General features: G+C 46.0%; 1 protein-coding gene across 6 annotated transcripts in view; it reads left to right on the top strand.

Moving 5' to 3' along the window:
* Positions 1–13,816, top strand: part of XRCC3 (X-ray repair cross complementing 3) — a 28,245-nt gene that overhangs the window by 9,989 nt on the left and 4,440 nt on the right. For all 6 annotated transcript variants that reach the window (XM_090034118.1, XM_090034119.1, XM_090034121.1 and 3 more), the window contains 2 exons: positions 7,904–8,058; positions 12,437–12,649. In XM_090034118.1, the coding sequence (XP_089890244.1) occupies positions 7,904–8,058; positions 12,437–12,649 (368 nt within the window). The remainder of the gene's footprint in view (positions 1–7,903; positions 8,059–12,436; positions 12,650–13,816) is intronic.

Genomic DNA, 13,816 nt, shown 5'->3' with positions numbered 1-13,816 from the left:
GAGGAGCTGTGGCTGCAGCGCATGTGTAGACACAGTGAGGGCCAAGGCGCTGTTGCATGCCTGAGCTCCCTGACCCTGAGCTGAGTTTGTATGGGTCGGCCTGGGCCCCAGGGGTGGCTGAGCTACCAGAGCTGGATGCTTGGTCTGCACACACCTATGCTGCCTCAGCACAAAGTAAGGGCTTTGAGAACAGGCAGGTGGAGCACTGCATTTGTATCTGCTGGAACGCCAGTGGGACTGAGGGGAGGCTTTTATCACCATCTGTGCACCCACAGAGCAGCCCAGGGTATCCCTGCTATGTGCAGAGGTAGAGCTTTAGGGAGAGGGACTTCTGGGCTCCTGAGCAGCTGGGTCAGCTCATTATTTTTCCTCTGGGACAGGCAAACCTGTCTGTCTCTTGGGGAAGGAAAGGAAGGTCCCGTCGAGCAGCTGGCTGCACTGCCACAGACATCCAAAGCCCATTGACCCCACTCAACCCAGCTCTGACCAGGATGTGGCCAAGGCAGATTCCGTGGTGCCTGTCCCTACCCAGTGTCAGCTGAAGGCTGATGCAGGAGGAGTTGAGGTCCGTGTGCAGTGAGCGCCCCGGCTCCCAACCATAGAGCTTGACTGCAGTGGAACAGGATCCCAATGGAGGGAAGGGGTGCTCGAGCCTCATACCTGCTGTGCCACGTTCTCTCAAGGCTGGACGGTCTGCAGAGAACAGCAGAGATGTAGGATATGTGAAACCATGATGCAGGGGGAGCAAGGCAAGGCTCCCCGCTGGCTGAGCTGCAAGGCTCACAAACTTGCTGTGGATCCTAGCACTTCCTCTCCCCCATTTTACAGGGTGCTTTGCATTCATCAGCTTTGAGCTAATGGACCAAATAGCAGTCTTTTTGTCATAGTTTCATAGTTGGTAGAGTCAGAAGGGACCTGAGCAGATCATCAAGTCTGACCCCCTGCCATGACAGGAAAGAGTACTGGGGTCAAACGACCCCAGCAAGGTGTTCATTCAGCCTCCTTTTAAAGGCCCCCAGGGTAGGAGCCAGCACCACTTCTCTTGAAAGTTGGTTCCAGATCCTAGCCGCCCTGACCGTGAAGTAGCACCGCTTGATGTCAGGCTCTGTTGTGGCCCCGCCCCTTGCTTCTGATTGGCTTAGGGGCCCAATGGCTCCACCCCCTTGCTGCTGATGGGGCAAGGAGGCAGGGGTCCTGCCTCTCTCCAAGGGGATGTCCTGTACAAGTTTCCCTTGAGTTATGCTGTACATGCGTTCCTGGAGAATGGTGCATTAATCGAATTCGCATAAAGCAAACCCACTTTACAATGTAACAAATAGGGAAAGGTTTCCATGGCAGGGAGGGAGTGAGACTGGGGCCGGGGAAGGGGCAGGGGAGGGGTGCCGCTTCCAGGGCTGCACAAGGCAGCAAGTAGAGGGAACAGAGCGGCGCTCCCCCCAGCCCCAGCCCCAGCTGCGGCAGCCCCAGGAGCAGCTGACACCAGCTGCTGGGCTGCACCGTGCTCCACCTGTCCCCACTCATCTCTGCTCCAGGGCTGTTCTGTGCCCTGGTGCAGGCAGCTGGTGTTGGCTGCTCCCAGGGCCACTGCAGTTGGGGCTGGGGTGAGTGCTGTGTCCCACACCAGCCAGGGCTCCACTTGTCTACACTCACCCCCGCCTGTGCTGGAGTGACCCTAGGAGCAGCTGACACCAGCTGCCTGCACCACGGCATGGAGCTGGGGTGAGCCCAGCTGTGGGGGGGACGGGCAGAGCACGGTGAAGCCCAGTGGCTGGTGGCAGCTGATGCCGGCTGCTCCCGGGGCCACTGCAGCCGGGGCTGGGTTGAGTGGGGCCACAGCCCTTTCCCTTCCCCACATAGACTTACCTGCTTCGGCAGGGAGCATCTATTCTGATTTCATAAGAGCGAATTTACCTCGCATGTAATGAATTATGGGTCTAAATATGCTCATCGCATAAGAGCAAATGTGCATATAAAATACCCGCATAAATCGAGGGAAACCTGTATTCTGGAGATGTGCCAGTGGCCACCCTAATTATATAGCTCCTGCCCCTGGGTTGCAGAGGGTTAAGTAGAGAGGTATGGGACCACTCCAGGCCCAGGAAAACCAGATCCAGGGAGCTAAGTTGAACTACAACTGCAACCTGCCTTGGGACCTGGCAGTACGTTGTCACCAGTCAACAGGAGAGGGATTAGGCAGGGCTATAAAAAGCCAGCAAAAATGAAAAATGGGTCAGTGGGGTGAACTAGAGCCCCAAGGCTGCTTTGAGGACTAGTAAGAGGGGAAATGGAAAAGAAGCTGCAAATGTGAGGGCCATTTCGCCCAGAACCAGCATGGTTGGAGCAGGGGAGAGGCCTTATTCCCTGCTATACTCCAAACACATGCTCCAAAGTCTCAGGGAGATTGTGGAAGAGCCTGGTCTGACTACAGCTGGGGAAAGGATTGACTTTCCCACAGAGGAGACCGCAGCAAAGAGAAAAACTAACTGTTGCTACAGAGCAGGACCTGAAGGCTACAGAAATTAGTGCTTTCAGTAGTATTGTGAAGTGCAAGCTCTTGTGCCCCTGGGGCAGCTTAGCTGTGCACAAAGTGAAGTTTATCACCCCCAAGGGTCCTTGGGAGACTGTTTGGTGTTGGGATTTTAAGTTGCACTGTTAAGAGGACTAATGGTGTTATCTGGTTTCTGTGCTGGGCTGGTGGACTGAATTGCAGAATGCTAGTCTGATGCTTAGGAGAGTGAATAAAATATTCTGGTGTGTACCCTCCTGTTAAACTGATATATTGTTGGGGAAACTGAGTCGCAACAGCCATACACCCACACTCCCTCTTGCGAGGGGTTACAATTATAATTTTGGAAGGAACTTATCCTTATATGTCTTTTTTTCTTGACTAAAATACTGCCAATACAATTGGGAAACCTGAACAGATACCACCCTCTGCTGCTGAACCTTAGGCAACGTGCTATGTTTTTTCAAAAACATGTGGAATGTGAAGAATCACTCAGGAGTGATTTTATATCCAGGTCAGTGGGCAATAAATAATAACACCTCTCAGGACCAGATTTTTCTTGCCCCGGGTGCTGGCTAATAGGACTTGTCTGAATATATTCCAAGATAGAGTCCCCTGGCTTCCACGTGATACAACTTTGCACAAGTAACAGATAATAATGAACTTTTGCTGGTGGGTGGCATTAAACTTCCATGGAACGCTGTGCTCAAATTATTGGTTTGTGGTGTCCAGAATTGGTGCTGTTTGCTTTTGTTATTTTGATTACATGTAGCTGTACTCTTACAGCTTCTGCACTTTATTACTGTTCTATAACTTCCATGTCTGAAAGGCTTGTTGAATTTCTGTCTGAGGAATTGTTTTAGCTGTAACAGCTGTACCTGGTTACCTTTCCCTATAAAGTTTTTTGTCTTATTTCATTTTTGCAAACTAAATTAATCTCCCTGGATGAACTGACAAAGCAATAGGAAATGTGTTGTTCTCAGTGAGAGTCTTGTTTCCCTTTGTTGTAGTATATTGTCGGGCAGAGAAATGGCTCTGGATTGAAGTGAAATGGTTTGTTAATATGGTTTGATCTACTTCAGTGATTCTTAGCCAGGTTGTCGCAGCATCCTGGGGTGCCTTGAGATCTTTGAGGGGTGTCCTCAAATGCTACACTGTTAGCACTATTAGGTGTGTAAACATGATTTGCAAGATAAACCCAGAGGTTTCAAATATGAATTCATAGTGTTAAAAACATTCTGCACTGCTGTGGTCTTTCTGAGTTCTTGTTTTTTAACATAAGAATTCCTCTCTTTTTGTAGTCAAACTGTGTGAAAACTAAGAGCTGGTATTTTCTGAGGGGTGCCTCAAGTGTAAGGAGGGGTGCCTTGAGCTTACCAAGTTTGAGAATCACAGATCTAGTTATTGTCTCAAGGGTAAAATTTCTCATTTGAATCTCCTCAAACACAAACATCCCTCTCTGTCAGGTAACTGTAGAGAGTACAAAGGACACATTGCTTAAGGCAAGTCTAATTTTAAAAAGCAGATGTTCTCTTTGTAAGCCAATATTCATGGTAAAGCTAATCCTTGTCTTATAGAGTTAGGCAGTTCTGTGCTAATCAGCTGAAAATATGAACGGTAGCTGAAAAATCTAGGATGTTTGTTCTTCTAAAAATGTTCTTGCCTTAAGATGTTTTCAGCACAGGTTAGCATAGCTTTCATTACTGTGAGATACAGTAACCACATTGGAATAAAGAGGCTGCATTTCAGAAGGATAAAGGCAACTTTGCAGAATACCCAACTGATTCAAAGCTATGAATTTGTACCACAACAGCCTGGGTTTTCTCTTACTGACATGTCCTGACCATATGAACAAACGTTGTATTTCCATAGTACAGGCCAAATTTATCAGAAGTAATCTGTTTAGGAGTCACAATTTTCTTAGGTTTCTTGAAGCTCTTTGAAGCTCCTTTCCCTGGAAAACTCCATAAAGCTTCTGATTTCTATTTCCTACCCCTACTCCATATCCAATATGAAAATGATTAAATGAGTTAAATAGCAGAGAATTATTGATTGTAGCCATGTTGGTCTAAGGACATAGGCAGGCAAAGTTCTTTGAGTAGATGTAATATCTTTATTAAATGAACTAAATAGTTGGAAAAAAATTCTTTGCAAGCTTTAAGACATAAGTATTCACAAGTCTCCCTATGCCTGACGAAGGATGTTTGTGCCCGAAAGCTTGCAAAGAACTTTTTTCCAACTATTTAGTTAGTCTAATAAAAGATATCACATCTACCCAAAGAATTTTGCCTGCCTAAATAGCAAAGGACACGTAGAGAAGCAACCAGGGAAAGTGATTACTATTGTCTCCTACCCTTGTTTGTTTCCTTATGATTCAGATTCTTTGGGACTTTTATGTATCTGGACAGTCTCTACCATGTTATGGATGTTGGTATAACTACAAAGTCCATCAAAATAGATTCGAGTGTGTGGCGATTTCTTTTCAAAAGCATCCTTATTCTGATTATTTTCTTCTTTGTGTGGGTTCAGTTTTGTATGTGCAGGTCTTACTAGTGGATTCAGTCAGATCTCAAAATAACATGACTGCTGTCTACTGTTTGTGAACTCAAAATTGCACCCACTCAAACAGATGTGGGGAAAATGCTAGGGGTACACCGATAGAGATTTTTTGGGTCAGTACCAATGACTGATTTTTAATGAGCCATTTCAGTTGATACCAGTCCATTTGCTGATATGGAAGCCCAGCAGCTTGGGGAGCAGTGTTTGGCTGGTAAGTCTGATGTGGGGGAGGGGGTGGGGAGAAGGGAAGATTAAGGCCCCCGATGTAAAAGAGAGAGTGGGATTGGGGCTGGGGCAGGGGCAGACACTGCCCAGCCGGGGCGGGGGGGGGGCCCGGCACGGGACAGAGCCGCAAGTAGCCTGTCCGAGGGGCACGAAGAGAGGGAGGCCACTCTCCCCATGACGTGCACCCCGGGAAGTCATGGGGGGGGTGTACAGCCCAGATCTGCACTCGAGGCAGGCAGCAGCGGTGCTGTGGGGGAGGCTACAGTTAATTCTGGGGTGGCTGCAGCCCCCTACTTAGCTCCCCTCCCAGCGCCGCTGCCACCCTCCCCCAGAACAGCCTGGCCCAGCCCCCGCTTTTCTTTGCCGTACAACTCAAAATCACTTCGTAACTGGACCAGTGGGAGCTGTTTCCTAGTAAATAAGTGAGTAAAAAAATTTACTCAACTATGAGAAATGTAACAGTAATGATCCCTGAAACTCTGCCTTAATGAGACCAAAAACAATTGTATTATTCAAAAGTAAACATTTGTGAAGAGACGTTGTTCATTTTCTAGACTGCATGGTACAAATATTATAGTATTTGAATATCAACAGATTGAATATCAAATCAATATGGCACTCTCCAGGTTTTGGGTTTTTTTCTTTTTTTAGGTATTTTATTTTAGATACTTACCATTATCACTTACTCTCACCTACATATTTAAAATAAGGAGCTTTCCAGATTATCGGAGAAATAACTGGAATGTTTTTTTTTAACAAAATGTTTGCATGTGAAGGAATTGGTGGGATGTATATCTCTGAATGAAGAACGTACAAGCTGAGAGAATGAGTTTCATTTTGAACAAAGTGAGGTGTGTGGTCATGCTCATCTACTAAGGAAGAATCATGAAATTCTGTGCCCTGTGTTATGTATGGGGATCTACTGAAATCACAATTTTGTGATTTTCATGGAAACTGTGATTTCAGGCTGGTTTCATGAAAAAGCATGGGTTCCGTGCTTTTGGTGGGTTCCCTGAAAGAAAAAACTTGCCAAAAATAAAACGCTGCCTCCCTCTGGGGAGCCAAGAGTCCTTCTGGCCACTGCAGCCAGGGAAGGGAAGAGTGGGGCTGCTGGCACAGCAGGACAGCTGCTGCCCCTTGCTGCTGATTGGCTGTGAGGGCTGCCCATCATATGACCCCACCTCTCCCCCAGGTGATGGCAAGGGGCATCATGATGAACCGCTCTCAAAGCCAATTAGCAGTGAGGAGCAGGACCACTGGGGGTCCTCAGTCAATCAGAGGCATGGTGGAGGGGCTGCTGTGCTTGGCCCACGAAAATGGTTGCTGGCCCCACGATCTACACGCGAAATGGGCCGGCAGCCACCTTGACTTCAGCAGGCCCCTAGTTGCATAGAGAAGCAAAATGGTTCTATCTGGCTTTGAAATCTGCAAATCTGCCCGAATTTGAGAGCCTGCCTCCTGCATTCTTGAGCTCCCTTGTTATTAAATGACGATCGCATTGTTCCTGTGGCGTGTAGGCGGGGAGGGGGAGTCCTTGCGGATGGGAAGATGGACTTTATTGCAAACCGGAGTGGAGAGCAAGTGAGGATCACTGAGGTGTCTTGTACTCGGACACGCAGGCTGCTGTGCTTTGTACCAGCTGGAGATATTTCCCTGAGAGGGGATAAATCCTCATATGCAGGGAGCTGCCTGTAATGAGTATCTGCTATTTTCAGAGAGTTTTAGCCAATGTTGTAGATGAAATTCTTGATTTTTCTTTCCTACTCTTTTGACATGATGGAATCATAGGCAAGTAGGGCCGGAAGGGACCTCTGGAGATTATCTGGTCCACCCCCCTGCCTGAGGCAGGATCATGCCTATCCAAACAACCCAGACAATTCCTTGTCTAGCCTCTTACGGAAACTTCGCAATCAACCCTGTCCCACAGCCAACTTGCCATAAGCAAAGCAGGAGGACAACAGTGGTTAGTTTATAAAGTTGTATAAAAGAATTGCAGAATACAGGCAAGAAAGGTAACAATAATATGAAATATGTATCCTTCATAGTAAGCTTGCTTTAGCTGATGATGGATCCTTTGTATTCAATAACTACTGTTTTCAGGAGAAGCAATTCAGAGGGTGTTTGGGAGATGGGTTCTGTCTAAATTTAGGGAGGGATTGATGCAATTTCTGGTGTGCAAAGGGTGGCAAAAGCATGCATCCATTTGTAAAGCTGATACCTGTAAAAGTTAAGAATAGCGGTATTCATCAGTTACTGGAATAAGGTAAACGATATGCAGTATTGTGCATTTTTCATGGGGCACAGTGTGATCTTGATAACATGTTCATTCAGGGCTATTCCTAAATGCTAGACAGCTGTTATGCAGTCACTCCAGAAGTGTTATGGGCTAGTGGAAATTGCAGACAAGGTTTTGTGAAACTAGAGGTTGTATACCTTCTATGAGCCAGCAAGTGTGGACTTAGAGCACTTCCATTTAACAGTGCTTACATTATGTGAGAAGTTTTTCTCTAAGAAAATACTTCCTAACCTGAGGGTGTGGTGTTAAAAACAGAAAAAAAAGTAAGTTTGCATGAGCCATTGTGTAACATTGGAGATCGTGTTGTTTGATTACAGGAGCTGTCTACGTTTGTACAGAAGATGTTTTCCCAAGTAAACGTTTGCAGCAACTGGTTGATCAACAACACAAACTGAGAGCAGAGGTTCCACTTGAGATCATTCAGAAAATAAGATTTGGAAATGGCATTTTCATTGAGCATGCAGCAGACCTAGTAAGTATCAGTGCAACTTATTTATTACTCAGAACACTAAATCGGTTAGTGGGGATGTTAACTTATAGTTCAGGGTCCTGACTGAGGTAGGAGAGCTTGTAAAGACTACAGATAATTAAGGTGATTTGCTGTGAATGCCAGTTTCTTAATCTCTTCAAACTGTAGAGATTGATGTAAGTGATAAGAGTTTGTCTCATACTGAATTTCACTTTGACAAGGTTAGGAGATATTTAAAGACTAGTCTGCAGCTTTTTACATGATCCAGTGCACTTGCTGTAGCATGCCAAAAGCATCCTTGTTGTTTGATTTGCTTTAGTGCCTAGAGAATCCAGCACCTCACAGATCCATGCACTGAACAATACATAATAAAAAGATGTCCCTGTCCCAGACCTGACACATTGATAATACAAGCAGATGTGAGGGAATGGCATGAAGAGTAACAATGAGATGACCTGGGTCAACTGGATAAACAGTGGCCACATTACAAGTGCATGCATATTGGGGTGGGGGCACATTGTAAATACTGTATTGGAACTGAGTTTTAAGGATGTGTGTGGGACAACTTGCATGAGTTAAAGGTAAACATAAGCTTAGTTTAATGGTAGGTAGCCTGGTGGGCTTAGTGTTGGAATATTAGAAAGAAAACAATTTTACAGGGTCATCCCTTTTTAAAATTGCATACAAATACAGCTGAATATTTCTGTTCCTATTTATTCTTGACAAATCCAAAGAACCCATCTGCAAACTGTATGCGCTTGTTATCATTTCCATTGTTTGTTCTCTAAGCTGCTCTGTAATAAATAGCAGACCCCAGGATAGCAAAAGGCTATATGCATACTAGTCTTATAAAGTAAGATGAGAGGCTAAAGTTACCAAGGGCAAGAAAAGGCTACAGACAGTGACTTTGCAAACAGCAATTAATACCGACAATACAGGTGTGAAATAAATCACAGCAATTGCACACAAAATGTTGTGATTTTATTTTGATGAGTCAAAAGAAATTTTGAATTCCTCCTTTCTGTGTCTTCAGAACTTTAAAAAATGTAGCTTCAACTGTGAAGTTTGTTACCTCTGCTAAGACTTAAAGAGACTCGAGTAATGTTTAAGTCTTAGGAAATCTGGAAGTAGTTGCTGAGGTCTTGATCCTATATTGGGACATATTAGCATAGGTCCCCTGTCCTCAGGTAGAACATCTTTGGAGGTCAGTGAGGGTCTGCATTCAGTTCAGGACTGAGACCTTTCTACTGAAAAAAATATTCTGCTTTTATACTTAATTCCTTAGGAATAATCCTTAGGAATGATAAGTAGAGTAACTGCCCTTGTTTAACACACCATCTGTATGGGGAAACGAGTGATTGAACTTTCCTAGCTTAAATAAGCTTGCTCATATATAAGTTGTATTAGTTAAAAAGTTGCTTGGGAGAAAATTACTGTGTCGTTTTATTTAATGCTCCACAGCATTTAAAGATACAGTTTAAAAGAAAAACCTAATTCCTTTAAAAATAGGGCCATTTTTCTACATCTGAGTCTTCTTAGAAGCATTCCCAGTAATTTGCTTATGGCCACCATTATGTTAATGAACTGTTATGAATAATTATTTAGTCTTTAACATATCTAGCTAAGATGATTGAGTTCCTTAAGTACTGTTTGCATGCCCTGGTAAATCCTTCCATATTCATGAGTAACATATCAGAACATAGCATGTTTTTGGAACAAAGCATCATCTTTCACTCAATGGCGAATGTAATTTATAATGTTCTCTAAGGGGTAAAAGTACAGTTGTTAAAAATACTAGAACGGGAAATTTTTTCATGGCTTGGTGCAAATGTAAAAGCACACAGTGCATCATAGGTGTTACTGTGACCTCTGTTCTAAATGACATGCTCACTCCGTGCTGTTTAACCATGCAATTGGTCCAGCCCATCATGCTTCCCTCTTGTGGGATATTGGTAAAGTCTTAAATATTAGAGGAAGTCTGCATATTACTTCTCAGGAGTGACCAGGAATAACGGTCACAAGCTGGCAGAGGGTAGATTTAGGTTAGATATCAGGAGGCGCTACTTCACAGTCAGGCTAGGGTCTGGAACCAGCTTCCAAGAGAAGTGGTGCAGGCTCCTACCCTGGGGGTGTTTAAGAGGAGGTTAGATGAACATCTTGCTGGGGTCATTTGACCCCAGTATTCTTTCCTGCCATGGCAGGGGGTCGGACTAGACGATCTGCTCAGGTCCCTTCCGACCCTACAAACTATGAAACTATAACAGCAGATGAGAAAACAGGTTGTGATGAGAGATGCATAGCTCCTGAGCACCCCCAAAGATAAAATGTTACGCACATTGGTAAGGCAAGCAACTCCATGAGAAATTGTAACCGTTGAAGTAGAAACCTGAATGGACGGCACATAAATAAATGTGCCTATTGTGACAGTTGCTCCAAGTGTTGCTTCTCCTCCTGTCCCAAATGGGTCAACTGCTGCTATCTGCGCCCTCTGTAAAGCTCTACTTGTTTCCTCAGGGAAAGGTAAGGAGCTATTTAAAGAAATCCAGCTCAACTTCATTGTTCCGTAAAATGGAACAATCCTCATATTTAAGGCAGTGATACATGAACAAATAACTGCATGGTAAAAAAGGCTGAGGTTTGCACAGCTGCTCTGTGGTATTCGTCCATGTGCATTTTCTTCTTCCACTGTGATATGTGGCAGTAGCTTGGCCCTCAATAAAAGCAAGGTACGTGGCTATGAGTTAGCTAGGGACAGACATTCAAAAAGCCCGAGCCTGAATTGATTCAATCTTTGCAGGTTAGTCTAGCCTGCAGAGATTGAACCAGGTTGCAAGTGGATAGATGTTATCTTTTCATTTCAGAAATGTGGACACATGGCTACAGTGGCTCAGGCCAGAAGCCCAAGGGCGCTAGAGCAGCCCTCCCTTCCCTTCCACAGGGAAGCTGAGCTGGGAGAGGGAAGGCATGGCCAGGCTTGGGCAAGCCTGAGTAAGACTGAGGAGGGGTTTAAACCCCAGCCTTGGCCTGCAGGGCTTGGGAGGTGGGGGAAGAGGGAGAACTCTGCTCACCTCAGTGGCTTCCTGACTGTCAGGAGCAATCCCAGCACACAGCGCTGCCCGGCCCCAGGGGGCTACTCTTCCCCCTCCTCCCTTTCCCCCACTGCTGTAGGGCAGGGAGGGGGGCACTGTTTGGTCCTGGGGGGGGCGGGGGGGCTCTTCCTCCTCCCTCCCTGCTGCCATGGGGTGGGGAGGGGGACTCTAGGAGGCTGCCCCACCTCTGGACAGGAACTCTTTCCCCTGCTCCTCTCCCCACGCCATGGGGTGGGGAGCGGGGCTCTGTTCAGTGCTGGGGGGGGGACTCTTCCCCCTCTTCCTTTCCCCCCATGGTGGGGGAGGGCACTCTGTGGAGGTGGGGGGGGTCTCCTCCTCCTTCTTCTCCCCCCCTGGGGTGGGGAGGGGGGGCTCTTCAAGGCTGCCTGGCTCCCGGAGGGGGGCTCTTCCCCCTGCTTCTCCTGCCATGGGGTGGGGAGGGGGCTCTGTTCAGTGCTGGAGGGGCTCTTCCCCCTCCTTCTCCCCCTGCCCCCCCACTATGGGAGGGTGGGCTCTGTAGTGCTGCCCAGCCCAGTTGGGGTGGGTGGAGCGGCTGTCACTGAGCTGCAGCTGTCGGGGTGGCCTGGACTGGCCTCACTCAGCCCTGGACGAGGCTGTACGTTGGGGCCAAGCTGGGCTGCGGGGGTGAGGCCACCCCCAGCAGCTGTGGGTCAGTGACGGGGACACTGAGCCCTGTCAATGAGTGCAGCCTTGTCAGTGAGTCTTCCTTGCCAAGATAAAGACCTTTAACTTGTGATAGAAGGAGGTTAAACTACTTGACAGACATCCAGTAGAGAATAACCCATTACCAGAAATGTTCTGGGGACTTAAGAAACACTTGGATAGAATTCTGCATGAACAAGGGATCTCAGATATTGTTAACGTCTAATAGTTTTGGTTAATATAGTTTAATATAGCAACGGTATATTGTGCTATCGCAGATCCATTGTCAGTGCCTTGTCACTTATTAATACGCTGAGGACTTTGACTACTCTCAAGTCAAGTCCCATCCGCTTATTGAGAGCTTGACTGCCAAAAGTAGTAGCTCAAGATCGCACTAGTGAGTTCTTTGTTTTTTGGAGCTTTGTGAATGACTGAAAACCCTGTGAGAAATGTTGCCATAACTTACTATGAAACCCTAAAGACTTCCATTGGCTACAGATGGTGTAAGTTCAGCCAGCCTTTCATCTCCTTTAATTAATGAATACAGTTCCATAAATGGTAGAATTGTATAGGAAGCTATATATATCCTAACCAGCTTTAATGCTGAATGGTTTTGTGTTTTGCGGTAGGACACCTTCTCCAGCTGCATTACAAAAAGAATCCCCTTGCTGCTTGCAAGAGGCATGGTACGCCTTGTGATCATCGACTCTATTGCTGCTTTGTTTCGATGTGAATTTGGAGCACAAGATTCTGTTGTGAAAGCTCAGTATTTGCAGACATTTGGAGCACAGCTTCATCGTTTAAGTACGAGATTCAGGACTCCAATAGTGTGCATCAATCAGGTATGAAGTCAGAAAATACTTCCTACCGTGCAGAACCATTGAATGGGCCGAGTAGAAGAATCAGAAACCAAAGGGAAGCCAACAACTTTCTGCAGGAACATGTACATTTATTTTATGCTCAAACAAATGCAGCAATGTTTTGTATTGCTTGTAGCAATTTCCATAGGTGCAGTGAAGAAAGGTTCCTGGGTATCTTGGCAGTAGTATGGGAAGAATTTCTCCAGTGCCTTCTCTCACTGGTGTTGATTCTCACCCATCTTCTAGGAGCAGAGGATGTGAAATACTTTTTGGGTTTGTAGTTTTGGCTACACAGGTAATGTTTTGTTTTTTCAAGAGAGGGTAGTTTATTTTCAGTGAATTGGCATCATAGGTAGAGAAGAGTTTTTTGGGGAGGCAAGTCAGAATTATACATTCACTGCACTATGCAGTCTCTCAGCAGAGCCAAGTACTACTTTAAGGCAGTGACACTGCTTCTGGTTCAAGAAGTAGGATGTGCAAAGCACATCTTGCCTGGTGCATTAGGATATGTTTTTTGAGCTGTAACTTGGATGTTCCTTTTGGTAAGGCATCAGCAAGCAAGCCAGATGTTGTCTTGAGTAATCAGTGACTTAAGAATTTGGGGTTTGACTCGAGTGCTTTTACCTGTTAAAAGGGAAATCGGGCCTCTCAGATTCCAGCGTTTTGGCCTGTTCCCTGAAGAGCTTGGTGATGAGGGTCTGTTTTGTGGACTTCTGAAAGCTGAAGGAGGTTGATGTATCCTTCAAAGGTCTCTTCAGAAATCTTGGCTAGTGTGAGAGTCACAGGGGCAGAGTCTCCTGAGTAATCCAGACCAAGGGCAAGATGCATGAAAGTGCTTAAGTATTTGCTATTGCAGCACTTAAACACCTGGTATTCACTGGACTGTATCCCAGGTCTTCCAGTGTAACCCAGGTTGAGTGCCCCAGTCGTTGGGTTGGGGTTACCAAATAGCGGTCCATCAGGCCATGAGAAGTGGACTGTGGTGTTACCTGGACTTGTGCACCTTTAAGAGTCTGATAAGGGCATACAGACGTTGTCTGAGGGCTGGCAGTGGTCCAAAATGTTTGGGAGCAAGTTATATTGAATTAGAGTTGTGACCACCCTCCCTCGGGTACATAATGAGTTATTCCATGCAAAGTGGAATGGCTT

The sequence above is a fragment of the Crocodylus siamensis genome, chromosome 2 (genome assembly GCF_052110815.1).
Source record: "Crocodylus siamensis isolate JL-2025a chromosome 2, ASM5211081v1, whole genome shotgun sequence".
Taxonomy (NCBI): Eukaryota; Metazoa; Chordata; order Crocodylia; family Crocodylidae; genus Crocodylus; species Crocodylus siamensis.
This window is presented reverse-complemented; position numbering and strand designations above follow the sequence as displayed.